Raw genomic sequence first — 15,299 nt, forward strand, 5'->3', positions numbered from 1 at the left:
TTAGGCATAAAGAACGAAATCATAAATAAATTGGAGGAACATGGGATGGTTTACCTCTCAGACTTGTGGAGGAGGAAGGAGTTTGTGTCCAAGGGAGAACTAGAGACCATTATTGATCACAAAATAGAACATTTTGATTACACCAAATTAAAAAGTTTCTGCACAAACAAAACTAATGCAAACAAGATTAGAAGGGAAGTAACAAATTGGGAAAAAATTTTTACAGTTAAAGGTTCTGATAAAGGCCTCATCTCCAAAATATACAGAGAATTGACTTTAATTTATAAGAAATCAAGCCATTCTCCAATTGATAAATGGTCAAAGGATATGAACAGACAATTTTCAGATGATGAAATTAAAACTATTTCCACTCATATGAAAGAGTGTTCCAAATCACTATTGATCAGAGAAATGCAAATTAAGACAACTCTGAGGTATCATTACACACCTGTCAGATTGGCTAAAATGACAGGAACAAATAACGATGAATGTTGGAGGGGCTGTGGGAAAACTGGGACACTGATGCATTGTTGGTGGAGTTGTGAAAGAATCCAACCATTCTGGAGAGCAATCTGGAATTATGCCCAAAAAGTTATCAAAATGTGCATACCCTTTGACCCAGCCATACTACTGCTGGGCTTATACCCCAAGGAACTACTAGAGAAGGGAAAGGGTCCTGTATGTGCCAAAATGTTTGTGGCAGCCCTTTTCATAGTGGCTAGAAGCTGGAAGATGAATGGATGTCCATCAATTAGAGAATGGTTGGGTAAACTATGGTATATGAATGTTATGGAATATTATTGTTCTATAAGAAATGACCAACAGGAGAAATACAGAGAGGCTTGGAGAGACTTACATCAACTGATGCTGAGTGAAACGAGCAGAACCAGAAGATCATTATACACTTCAACAATGATACTGTACGAGGATGTATGCTGATGGAAGTGGATTTCTTCAACATAGAGAAGAGCTAATCCAATTCCAATTGATTAATGATGGACAGAACCAGCTACATCCAGAAAAGGACTGGGAAATGAATGTAAACTGTTATTTTTACCTTCTGAATCCAATTCTTCCTGTGCAACAAAAAAATTCGGTTCTACACACATATATTGTATCTAAATTATACTGTAATATATTTAACATATATAAGACTGCTTGCCATCAGGGGGAGGGGGTTGGGGGAGGAAGGGAAAAAATCTGAATAGAAGTAAGTGCAAGGGATAATGTTGTAAAAAATTACCCATGCATATGTACTGTCAAAAAATGTTATAATTATAAAATAAAATAAAAAATTAAAAAAAAAAAAAAGAATTCTATAAAATCATAGCAAATGCCATTCTGCATTAGTAGAGGGAGATTTTTTTCCATTTGGAGTCCCTTATGCTAATGAAATTCCAAATCAGGCTGCCCCAATCACCAAAAAAAGTAAAGAGAGGATATTTGTAAGAAGGCTACTGTGACCATCCAAATGATCAAAAACTCTAGGGGCAGCAGTGGACATAAAAAAGGAAGCAATAGAAGTGAGAAATATGGAAAATCTAAGAACTGCTTCTGATGCCTCTATTTATGAGGCACTAAGGATACTGTAAGGACTAAATTAAAATTTTGCCTGCCAAGAGGAATGGGGATGGGAATGGTGGTGGTAGGGTGGACCTTTATATGAACATTCACTAATCTTGGAATTTCAAGCAGAAGCCTCTACATAAGAGAAAGGGGCACTTTCTAACATTACCTTTCTTATGTTGTATATGTTGTATAACTTCCCTGATTTCTCACTTTGGGGTATTAGACTTTGAATCATAATCATTTCTACAACTAGCAGCTTCTCACAGAGCAGTTAGTCATCATGAAAACAAGAGCCTGTAACTAAATAAAAAAGTAGGAGGTGGGGAAGGAGAAACTTGTTCCCTGGCTGATAGGTCAGTCTTCCCCATGCTGAATTCGAATAAATCATGAGGACGGGTAAAGGGAAAGGACAAGAACAGATTACCATCCCTGTGGCCAAAACTGCATGGTTCTAGCTAGCCATTGTGTTAAACTATAATTCTATGACCTCATGTTGCATCATCTTCCTTCACCTGAGTGTAAACTCCCACAGAGATCTATTCAATATTAAAACTCAAAAGCAGCCTCTAATATATTCATTTTAGTCACTGGGGATAATAATGGTACTTTCTTTTAACATATTTCTGTATAGCATATACAATATGAACTTGACAAACTTTTTCAAATACCTCACTGAAATCTAGTTAGAAAGTGTTTACATCGTTCCTTTGAGTCTATGAGTCATGCAGATATATCAAAAAAGAAAATGGGGCTCATTTGAAATTGATATTTTTAGTGAATCTAAATATTTTAGAAGAGATATCATCATCATTATCACCATCAACATCATCTTTGTAAGTGCACATTCTCAGACATGTTAATGAATCTGTGATCTCAATTATCAGAGTGTTTCCGCCAATAAAGCTGACCTATATCTACCCATCCTGGCTGTCTCTGGGTGATGTCTATTCATAAATTTGCCTCAGAGGGTCCAACATACATGATAGAGCCCTTCCTTGATTTTCCTCAACATTGTGAGGCTGAAAGTGGAACACTACAGCTTTATTCTTCAATCTTGACCTCTAAGCAGTCTGCCTTGTTCAGAAAGCAAATCTTAAGTATAAACTACTTGCTCTATTCAAAGTAATGTATTACATGCCTAGGATGCAAAGGTGATAAGTGATAACAATCTACTTGTGGTAATCTACAGTTATTTAATTACTTTGTCTTTTCTTTAGTTTTTAAAATGTAATTTTATATTTATGATGTGTATACATATATCAACATATTATTATATTTATATACATATAGATCTTTGCTGTCTCCCCTTTAAAGTGTAAGCTTTTATCTCCAATGCCCAGCACAGTACATGGAATATTAATTGCTTATTAAATCCTTCTTGATTTGTTGATTGAGACAACATGTACCCAAACAATTATAATAACAAGCAAAAATGAGATGGGTCATAGGAAAGATCCAGACAAAATTTCTTCAAAAATTTAAGGAAAGATCATCTTAAACTGGTAGAATTTGGAAAGACGTCTCTAAAAAGGTGAAAATAAAGGTGATCCTTAATGAAAAAAAAGGATTTCAATGACTTTTCTTTTGCTAAATGTTCTACAATTCTTAGGTTCTCTACCCCAGCCTGTTGTTTAATTTTATTATTATTTATTAATTTATTATTCGAGTACCTACTGTGGACAAAATACTTGAGAAAGGAGCAGTGGTCATCTAAACTGCCAAATTAATATTCTGGAATTAATCATCTTTGAATTGACTTTGAAAAGGCAACTAGAAAGTACAGAGATTTTAAGAAGTTTTAACTGTCCTGAATCTGTTAAAAAAGGTAACTGTCTGAGATTGAACATAATCTAGTTCTTTAGCTGAAGTAGACCTCCTTCTCCAAGGTCACATTTATAGCAGAATGCCATTTTCACTTTTGAATGGGATAGATTCTGATAAAAGAAAATGAAAAGACAAAGAAAGTGGGGAACATTGTACAAAATGGATTTTAATGACCTTTTGAGCAGCAAATAAGGAGAAGCATAAAATAGGATTTTATTATCTGCAATAGGAAAACCATTTCTGGCAAGAGAGTGGATTAGCTACAGTTAAATTAGACCCCAAAGTGAAAGTGGTGCTAAAAACAAAGTGCATAAAAGCAGATTGGGTATTTGATTTATGAGAAATTGCAAATTGGCATACTATGTAGATGTGAATATCTATTTTTTCTAAAATACTCTATGTACCACAGTCATAGATTCTTATAATTTTAGAGGTAGAAAGAAAATGAGATCATTTTAGTCCAAGTCTCTTTCATTTTGCAGGTGGAGAAATCAAGGCTGAACCCTACATATTGCACTATGAGGGAAATAGTTAATAGTAGAAAGAGAAATATACTCCAGATCTTATGCTCAGTCTAGTATGTGTTGAATCCTACAATCCAATAACTGGAAACATTAAGACATATTTTCCAGTTTAAAAGTTAGACTGGCATACTAACATAAATTATAAATTTTCAAGAATGCAGGGTGCTTTTAAAATCCATTTTATATAAATTTTGATATCTGTCACATTAAAAACATGTCATCAAGTTTGAGTCTCAGAACAATTGGATAAAACAAAAGGGGAAAGAAGAATTTAATGAAGGAAAATTTACAGCCTTTTCACGAAAGCATTTGTTGGTTGGATAGTCAATGTATGCCTGATGATTTTTTTCCTTTAAAATCCTATCTCAATTTTTGCATTTATGTGCAGTATGCATAAGTAGATACATGTACATATGCATGTGTACACATATATATGACAAGTATATATAGTACATTTGTGAGGTACTGTGATATAATAAACAGAGAGAACTAGAAAACCTCCTAAAAGTCAAGAAGACATGATTATTTCCTATGGCCCAGTGTCATTTTCACCCATACTAAAGGGTTCTTTCTAAAGTAAACATTACTATTTGCTGCAAAAGATTCTTTTATGTTGTTAACTTGAGATCTTTCACCATCCTGAGTGTACCTCTCTCTGTCTCTATCCCTTTCTGTTTCTCTGTTTCTCTTTTTGTCTACTCGGTATTTCCCTGAATGCAATGGGAGATCTTGGCCTTTTTAAGTTAAGGTCTTACCCAAGTGTGACAGAGTAGTTGTTTGAAGAAGAGATCCTACCCTGCCTGATGGTGACAAGCCTAGTTATATTTCCCAAATACCTTATTCAGTCTTATTCAAATGAATAACTGGGGACAAAGATATCTAAGCAGTCTGAGTCCCTGGACTAATTCATTATCTTCACTAATTTCAGGTGGGCTAATCAATGTCAAACCCTTTCCAAGGTATAAAATGCTTCTTTTAAATTTAAAAAGCTTCACCTATGCATTTCAATGTCTCTGATTTGCCTTTTATAACCTCCATCTAAATTTTATATCTCTATTTTTATCATTAAAGCTTTTTCTTTTCAGATATATACATGGATAATTTTTCAACAATGACCCTTCAAAACCTTGTGTTCCAAATTTTTACCCCTTTCCCCCACCCTCTCCCTTAGATGGTAAGTAGTCCAATATATGTTAAATATGTTAATATATATATATATCTACATATATATATATAATCCAATATATGTATACATATTTATACAATTTTTGTGCTGTACAAGAAAAATCAGATAAAAAATGAGATAGAAAAAAAATGCAAGCAAACAACAACAAAAAGAGTGAGAATGCTATGTTGTGATCCACATTCCGTTCCCACAGTTCCCTCTCTGGGTGTAGATGGCTCTCTTCAACACAAGATCATTGGAACTCACCTCAATCATCTCATTGTTGAAAAGAGTCACATCCATCAAAATTGATTTTCATATACTCTTGTTGTTGCCATGTACAAAGGTTTCCTGGTTCTGTTCACTTCATTTAGCATCAATTCATGTAAGTCTCTCCAGGCCTCTCTAAAATCATCCTGCTGATTGTTTCTTATAGAATCACAATATACCATAACATTCATATGCCATAATTTATTCGGCCATTCTCCAATTGATGGACATCCACTCAGTTTCCAGTTTCTTGCTACTACAAAAAGATTTGCTACAAACACTTTTGCACATGTGGGTCCCTTTCCCTCCTTTAAGATCTCTTTGGGAATATAAGCCCAGTACAAACACAGCTGGGTTAAAGGATAATCATATAATTTTTGTTAGTTTGGTTATTGATATATTCAATTATGCTAATAGTTTTCCTAATGTCGAACCAACCCTGCATTCCTTTTTTGAATCCTACTTGGTCATGTTGTATTATCCTGGGGATGACTTGCTGTTTTATCTTTGCTAATATTTTATTTAAGATTTTTGCATCAATATTCATTAAGGGAATTTATGACCTCCACCTTCAGTAGATAGAGTACTGGTGGGAAAATGAGTTCAAATACAACCTTAGGTATTTTCTAGTGCCATGATCCCAGAAAAGTCCCTTAACGCTGTTTGCTTCAGTTTTCTCATCTGTAAAATTAACTGAAAGGATAAAATATAAACTGCTCTAGTGTCATTGCTCAGAAAATTCCAAATGCCATCAAGACTCTTAATGACTGGGAAGGATTAGTAACAACATCAACAAACAGGGGATACCTTCACCTGCAGAAAATTCAGAAAGAAATAGAATGACATAGTGCATAAGGACCTGTCTTACAAAAAGTTGGGGTCAAAAACTACCTTAACCGTATTTCTACTTTGGCTAGAAACTCTGAGGTTCTTATGCTGCCAGACTGATTAATTTAGATTTTTTTTACTAGGTGAAAGAGGAGATTCTTTGAGTGCAACCTGAGTTACACTGAAAGATTTTAAAGACTTTAGCTAAAAAAGATCAAAGTCTCCCATTGCATCTAGGGTCATCTCCACTCATCCTGATATGTATCTTTCCACTTGCCCCAGATGGCTCTGGAGGGGAAAGTGAGGCAGATGATCTTGCCCAGTGCTCCCCCCACTTAAATCCAATTCACTTGAATGCCATGGCATCACCTCTCTGATATCATGGTCTTCTTTCAGAACAAAGAACAAACAACCATGGGTGGTATCTCAATACCCTTAAGGAATTTTCTAAAATTATAATTTGCAGGAAAACTAACCTTCTGCACATTTACTTGAAACTCATTATATCATGAGGTTCAGGAATAAAAGAAATAATAAACTATACTATAATTCAAAATATGAAGGTGGATAAATTGTGGCTATTCATTCAGTTGGCAGATTTTTAAGTCATTGACCCTTTAAATTATGACATGGTGCACCATTTCCAAGATGAAACTTGAGCTCCTGCAGATGATTTTTTTAGGCTATATATATTTATACATAGCTTAGCATATAGCAAGGTGTTTAGCACTCCTATAGCCATTAAAATAATAGCTGAAATACATGCATAAATTTGTTCTTTTAAAGAAAAATAATGAATCTATGTATCATTTTCTTTCTTTTGTCCCATGTAGGAAACTAAGTTGCTGTAGCTACTCCTGTGATTTAACAGAGGGTGAGAATGTTTGAATCCATGTATATTCATATAATTCCTATTGGGAGGAGGGACTCACATCTAATATTGTCATATCATTTCACAGAGGATATATTCAAGGAGATAAAGCTTCCATTTACCTTGCTGCAACTGATGTCATTTTCATATTTTATTTCAGCCATTTCCAAGAGAGCTGGAGTTTATAAATAGGTTCTATTGCCATTTCTCATATTTCTGAATTAAGGGAGAATCACGGTGAAGAGTTTTTATGAACCTAACAGATCTGTATCATTAGTTCATAAATTTACCTCTTTTATACTGATAATATAAATTTGAATCAAAGCTATATTGAAAGGACTTGTCTTTCCGAAGTAGAAAAAGTTACCATGAGAGAACACTTACAAAACAGAAATCACTGATGAATTTTAATAGATTATATTGGTTCATTCTGAAACTAATGAAGTCTGCCTATATGGAGAATGATGCTTTCCCTGTAGTGATCAGAAGTGGCTGGTAGGAATTAAATTTGATTGCCAGGAAAGAGGGCACTTAGAATGAAACTAAATGAAGTTTGTTTGGAGTAAATCACTGGAAGTGAAGCTGAATTTAGTAGATAATACAATCATGTTTCTAATAGTTGTTTTTTTTTAAATATATCTTTGAGGCATCCATGGGGGGAAATCAGCAGAAAAAAATGTTTAAGCAACATATTTAAAAGCAGATCTGAATATATTTATAAATTCCTTTGTTTTGAATTTAAGACTTCTCAATTTGTCTTCAATCTGCCTTTTAAGCTTTATATTGCTCCTTGTCACATATTCAGTAGTCCAACCACAGTGGCTTTCTTGCTTTTCCTCATTCATAATCCTCCATCTCTCATCTCTGAGTCTGAAAACAGAGTGTTTATCCTACATGGAATATACCCTTTCACCACTTTCACTTCTAAAAATTCCTAATGTTCTTCAAAAATCAGCTTAAATATCAGCCTTTCCTAAATCCTTAGTTACAAATGCCTTCCCCTCATTAAAATAAACTTGTGTTTATTAATTCATTTTGCATATTATTTTATATGCATATATATGCATGATAACTAGATGTATAGTGGACAAAGTGTCAGGCATTTAATCAAAACTCATCTTTCTTAGTTCAAACTCACTTGAGATATTAGCTGTGTGACCATAGGCAAGTCATTTAACCCTCAATTTCCTCATCTGCAAAATAAGATGGAAAAAGAAATGGCAAACTACTCCAGTATCTTTACCAAGAAAACTCCAAAGGGGATCACGAAAAATTGGACATGACTGAATAACTGAAATATATGCATTTTAGCTCCCAGTAGGATACAAGCTCTTTGAGGGCAGGAACTATTTCTCTTTTACTTTCATATTCTCAGTGCCTGGCACCTACTAAATATGTAATAAATCCTAGTTGATTGCTTTATATTTGTATTTCATGATTTTATATTTATGTTTGCTAAAGGGTGGGGCAAAGATATAAGCATTTATTAAGTACCTTTTTTGGACCAAGCATTGTGTTAAGCACTTTTAAAATATTCATTTCACCTTCACCACAACCCTGTGAGGTAGATGCTTTTTTAATCCCAAATTACAGCTGAAGAAAAGTAGGCAGACAGGTTACATGACTGCCCAGGATTACACAATTGCTAAGTTTCTGAGACCACATTTGAACTCGGGTCTTTCTGTGCACTTTGTGCACTGTGCAGCCACAAACTGCCTCCTGAACTGAATAAAATCTGAGATCCACAGCTTGAAAAAACTCTCAGAAATTTTTTTGCCCTCAGAAAGGTCATAAGAGACTCCCTGAAATATTTTACCCTGACACAAATCCTCTAGTTTTCCCTCCTCCAAGATGAACCTCAGGGAAGCATCCTAATGAGAACTAAGCACCTCCAGTCACGAAAGCTTGCCTAGAAGCTATGTCTTGTGAGTTTTAAATTTATTCCAATATTGCAATCCCTACCAAAGAGTAAAATATATGTAAGTTATTCAACATAATTCATGAACAGCTCCAGTCTTCAGTGCAGTGCAATATAGAGCAGTTCAATTCCATTTCCTTTCACAAATATTTAATGAATGTTTACTTTAGAAATTGTGCCCCGCTCAATGTTGGTGCAAGAACAGGCAGAAAGAATACTAGTCAAACAAAAATTTACTGAGCACCTACTGTGTGTCATATACAATGTTAGATTCAGGGGATACAAATACAAAGAATGAAACCACCACTGTTCTTAAGAAACCAACGTTCAAAAAATTATGTGTTGGCTATGTTGTAAAAAATAGTCCTATTATTGGGCATAGGTTAAACCAGATAGGTGGTGCAGTGGACAGAGTACCAGCTCTGGAGTCAGGAACACCTGAATTCAAATACAGCTTATTAGCTTTGTCACTCTGGACAAGTCACTTAATCCCATTTGCCTCAGTTTCCTCATCCGTAAAATGATTTGGAGAATGAAATAGCAAGCCACTTTAGCATCTTTGTCAGAAAGACCACAGGTCACTTTAGCATATATAAATGTGCTTTACTTAAAGTGTATCATTTGATGTGCACCACAATTCTATGAGGCAGATATTGTTATCCCCATTGTAAAGAGGTCTGAGGATGGATTTGGACTCCATCGGCTAAACCAAGCCATCTGTTCTAAACCATATTCTCTAGAGAAGAAAGGGAAGAGTTGAAACAAAATTACATGAGAATTTTAAGCAAATAAAGATCGCCTGCTTTAGGGAGACAACCCAAAAACTTTGGTTAAGAATCCATATTGAATGTAACTGTATTGATTGATTAGAAAATCATTTATTTCAGAGTAGCATTGAAATAAAATAATTAGCATTAGAAATATTCCTTAGAGTTTATGAGCATTTTTCTTGTGCACTTCATGAAGACACCCCTAGACCACAAAGCAAAGCAACTAAAAATTCCTCTCTTGCCACTGCAGTTCCTGAAATCAGTTCCTTTGTTCATGAGTTATAAGAAAAAATTTATCCTGGAGAAGAGCAGGATATTTGGCTAAAGGTCTTCATCTTCCTCAGTCATTCTCATTTGATATGATTTAATGAACAATTATAAATACTAAAGCATCTTGTTTAGAAGTGCTCCAGTTTGTCAAAGCCTCTTTTAAATACAATGCCCTGAGCTGGACACAATACTATACATAATGCTTAAGCTTTGCAAAGTATAATTGCATTTTTATTTTTCTTTATCTAGAAATATTTTATTAATATAACATTATACTATCTTCAAGTGTCTTTTAGTGGTTTCCAATTCAAACCTGTATTCAAAAGAGGTATATTTGCTGATTTTCAATTCAAACCCATGTTCAAAAGAGGAATATTTGCTATCACTGAAATATTCAGAAGACAATGATACAAATTTTGAAAGAATCTCTAAAGAATTATGTTCCAAAAATATTTAAGAGATGAGAACATCAGCTAGCTTTCCATGCTAAACAATTTAGGCTTCTATGGGCATGGCATAGCTGGAAGAATAGGCAGCTGAGTGACACAGTTGGATAAAGTAAACTAGCTTCAGGAAGACTAATCTTACAAAGTTCAAATTTGGCCTCAGACACTTATTTATCTGTCTGATTTGGCCAAGTCACTTAACATTGTTTGCCTCAGTTTCCCCATCTGTATAATGAGCTAGAGAAGGAAATGGCAAACCACTCCAGTATCTTTGCCAACAAAATCCTAAATGTGGTCATAAAGAGTCAGACATGATTGAAATTACAAAGAAGATTGAACTTTGAATCAGAAGATTTCGGTTCAAATCTTTCTTTAAACACTCACTAATGGTTTTGTGGCTTGTAATTTAACTTCTCAAAAACTCAATATCCTTGAAGCCATTTCTAGTCATATGAAATATGCTCTAAATCACTGTTGATCAGAGAAATGCAAATTAAGACAACTCTGAGGTACCACTACACACCTGTCAGATTGGCAAAAATAATAGGAAAGAAAATGATAAATGTTAGAGAGGATGTAGAAAAATTGAGACACTAATACATTGTTGCTGGAGTTGTGAAATGATCCAAGCATTATGGAGAGCAATTTGAAATTCTGCCCAAAAGGCTATCAAACTGTGTATGCCCTTTCATCCAACAGTGTCTCTATAGGATCTGTCTTTAAAAGAGATCATAAAAGAGGGAAAAGGGCCCACATGTGCAAAAATTTTTGTAGCAGCCCTTATTTGTAGTGGCAAGGAACTGGAAATTGAATGGATGCCCATCAATTGAAGAATGGTTGAATAAATGATTGTATATGAATGTAATGGAATATTATCATTCTATAAGAAATGATGAGCAGGCTGATTTCAGAAAAACCTGGAAAGACATACATGAGCTGATGCTGAGTGAAGTGAGAATGACCAGAAGAATACTACACAGTCACAGCAAGATTATGTGATAATCCATTGTGATAGATGTATAGCTCTTCTCAGAAATACTGAAATCCAAGACAATTAAAATAGATTTATGATGGAAAGTGCCATCTACATCCAGATGTAGCATAATATTTTCACCTTTTTGTTGTTATTTACTTGTTTTTTTTTCTTTTTCATGTTTTTCTTCCACTTTGATCTGATTTTTCTTGCTCAGCATGATGAATATGGAAATATGTTTAGAAGAATTGCACATGTTTAACCTATATAGGATTACTTGCTATCCTAGGGTAGAAGAGGGAAAGAGAAAAAAATTTTTGAAATCAAGGTTTTGCAAAGGTAAATGTTGAAAACTTTCTTTGTATGGATTTGGAAAAATACTATTTTAAAAAAAATCTATATTTCCTCTTCTATAAAATATGGATAATAAAATTAGTCCTTTCTTATTCATAGAATTTTTGAAAGAAACCTATTCCGTGTAACGTGCATTAGTTTGAGTTGTTATTTGCATATATAAGTTCTAATATGCTTTTTGAGATAAATCTCAATACTTTAGATATACATTGGGTTTATATTCACTTTGTTTCACAATGTAGAAAACAAGATGTTGTTATTGTTGCTTTAACAAAACAACTAGAGGATCTAGTCTCTGAATTCCTGACTTGCTGTGACCTTGGTAGTTTATTACTTCTCTCTCAAACAATTAGTTTCAATGATGATAACTATAGCTTAAAAGCTTAGACGTGGAATTCATAGGGTTTTTTGCTTAATATCTCATATCCAAACTGATCATTTCACTTTCCTCCCTGCTGTTTTTAATTAAACACTGAAATTACATTTCTTCCTGTAAACTGGATTCAAGACAGTAATATAACAAGATCTTTCCCCTTTCCCTTCCCTACACAGGATACCGACCTAATGACATTTAACATCTCAGTGCACCGGTCTTGGTGGCGAGAACATGGACCAGGTTGTGTACGGAGAGTTCTGCCACCTTCGGCTCATGGAATGATGGATGACTACACTTATGTCTCCGTGACAGGCTGTGTGATTGACTTTCAGTACCTGGAGGTCATCCACAGCGCCATCCAAATACTGCTTTCTGTAAGTTTTCCTTCTTTGTGGTTGTTCTTTTTTTGTATAGACATTCTGCTCTTCGTCCTCTCTCAGATGTAGATAACACTACAGCAGAATATATGGAGAACATTTTGTTTTTCATGTTTATGGGAAAAGACACAATTCAGATGTAGGTATGCTTCCTGATAGATTATATAATTTTCTTTGAACCCCTGTACATCCAGAGATTTTGCTTTAGGATCAGTTACAGTCAATTCTAACTACATCCTAATATGACATTCTTTTTCCCCCAGCTATATTAATTATTGTGGAATAAATTTTTTTCTTTCAAAATACATGCAAAGATAGTTTTCTACATTCACCATTGCAAAATGTTATGTTCCACATTTTTCTTCCTCCCTTCCCCAACCCCTTTCCCTAGACAAGTAATCCGATATATGCTAAACATGTACAATTCTTATATATATATTTCTACATTTATCATGGTGCACAAGAAAAATCAGACCAAAAAGGTAAAAAATGAGAAAAAACAAAAAGCAAGTAAACAATTAAAAAGAGGGGAAAATTATGTTGTGATCCATACTCAGTCCCTATAGTCCTCTCCATCCAGTTATTTCTCTCCATCACAAGTCTCTTGGAATTAACCCGAACCACCTCATTGTGGAAAAGAGTTACATCCATCAAAGTTGATTTTCACATAATCTTGTTGCTACCATGGACAATGATCTCTTGGTTCTCCTCACTTCACTTAGCATCAGTTCATGTAAGTCTCTCTAGGCCTCTCTGAAATCATCCTGCTGGTCATTTCTTATAGAAAAATAATATTGCAGAACATTCATATACCATAATTTATTCAGCCATTCTCCAATTGATGGACATCCACTTAGCTTCCAGCTCCTTGCCACCACAAAAAAGGGCTGCCACAAATATTTTTGCACGTGTGGGTTCTTTCCCCTTTTTTATGATCTCTGGAATATAAGCACAGTAGAAACACTGCTGGATCAAAGGATAGGCACAATTTAATAGTGCTTTGGGCATAGTTCCAAATTGCTCTCCAGAATGGTTAGATCAGTTCACAATTCCACCAACAATGCATCAACGTCCCAGTTTTCCCACATCCCCTCCAACATTTATCGTTATCTTTTCCTGTCATTTTAGCCAATCTGAAAAGTGTGTAGTGGTTCCTCAGAGTTATCTTAATTTGCATTTCTCTGATCAATAGTGATTTAGAGTCTTTTTTTATATATATATGACTAGAAATGGTTTCAATTTCTTCATCTGAAATTTATTTATATTCTTTTATCATTTATCAGTTGGAAGTTGGCTTATATTCTTATAAATTTACTCTACATATTTTAGAAATGAGAACTCTTAAATGTAAAGGTTTTTCCCCAGTTTTCTGCTTCCCTTCTAATCTTGTTTGCATTGATTTTATTTGCGCAAAATATTTTTAATTGTATATAATCAAAATAATTTATTTTACATTTCATTATGTACTCTAGTTCTTCTTTGGTGATAAATTCCTTTCTTTTCCACAGATCTGAGATTTAAACTACCTTTTGTTCTCCTAATTTACTTATTGTATCACACTTTTGTTTAAATCATGAATCCATAAGGAATTTGTGACCAAAGAAGAACAAAATAGATAATATTGATAATATTAAGTTAAAAATGTTTTTGTATAAACAAAACTAATGCAGACAAGATGAGAGGGGAAACAGTAAACTGAGAAAACATTTTTACATTTAAACGTTCTGATAGAGGCCTCATTTCTAAAATTTATAGAAATTTTATAAGAATTCAAGCTATTCTCCAGCTGATAAATGGTCAAAGGATATGAATGGACAATTTTTAGAAGAAACTGAAACTATTTCTAGTCATGAAAAGGTGCAATGATTAGAGAAATGCAAACTAAGACAACTCTGAAATACCACTACACATTTCTCAGACTGACTAAAATGACAGGAAAAGATAATGACGATTGTTGGAGAGAATGTGAGAAAACTGGAATACTGATACATTGTTGGTAGACTGATGTGAATTGGTCCAGTCATTCTGGAGAGCAATTTGGAACTATGCTCAAAAGTGTGCAAACCCTTTGACCCAGCAGCGTTTCTACTGAGCTTCTATCCCAAAGAGATCTTACATGAGGGAAAGGGACTCATATGTGCAAAAATGTTTGTGGCAGTCCTTTTTGTAGTGGCAAGAAAATGGAAACTGAATAGATGCCCATCAATTGGAGAATAGTTGAGTAAGTTAAGGTGTATGAATGTTATGGGATATTATTATTCTGTAAGAAATGACCAGCAGGATGATTTCAGAGAGGCCTGGAGAGACTTACACGAATTGATGCTAAGTGAAGGAGATCATTATATATGGCAATAAGATTACACAATGATCAATTCTGATGGACATGGTTCTCTTCAACAATGAGATGATCCACACTAGTTCCAATTGTTTAATAATGAAGAGATCCATCTACACCCAGAAAGAGGACTGTGGAAACTAAGTGTGGACCATAACACAGCATTTTCACTCTTTTTGCTGTTGTTTGCTTGCATTTTATTTTGCTTCTCATCTTTTTTTCTGGTTTGACTTGATTTTTCTTGTGTGGCAAAATATTTGTATAAATATGTATGCATATATCGGATTTAGTATATATTTCTACCAGGTTTAACATCTATTGAACTATTTGCCATCTAGAGGAGGGGGTGGAGAAAGGGTGGGAAAAATTGGAACACAAGGTTTTACAAGGACTAATGTTGAATTAGCATGGACAATTATCTCTGCACAT

The 15,299-nt window shown here is 34.3% G+C and overlaps 1 protein-coding gene across 3 annotated transcripts in view; it reads left to right on the top strand.

Moving 5' to 3' along the window:
• The window catches only part of NKAIN3 (sodium/potassium transporting ATPase interacting 3), an 821,210-nt gene that overhangs the window by 589,706 nt on the left and 216,205 nt on the right, over window positions 1-15,299 (top strand). For all 3 annotated transcript variants that reach the window (XM_074278762.1, XM_074278761.1, XM_074278763.1), the window contains one exon: window positions 12,335-12,532. In XM_074278762.1, coding sequence (XP_074134863.1) covers window positions 12,335-12,532 — 198 coding nt within the window. The remainder of the gene's footprint in view (window positions 1-12,334; window positions 12,533-15,299) is intronic.

Source organism: Sminthopsis crassicaudata, chromosome 1 (genome assembly GCF_048593235.1).
Source record: "Sminthopsis crassicaudata isolate SCR6 chromosome 1, ASM4859323v1, whole genome shotgun sequence".
Classification (NCBI taxonomy): domain Eukaryota; kingdom Metazoa; phylum Chordata; class Mammalia; order Dasyuromorphia; family Dasyuridae; genus Sminthopsis; species Sminthopsis crassicaudata.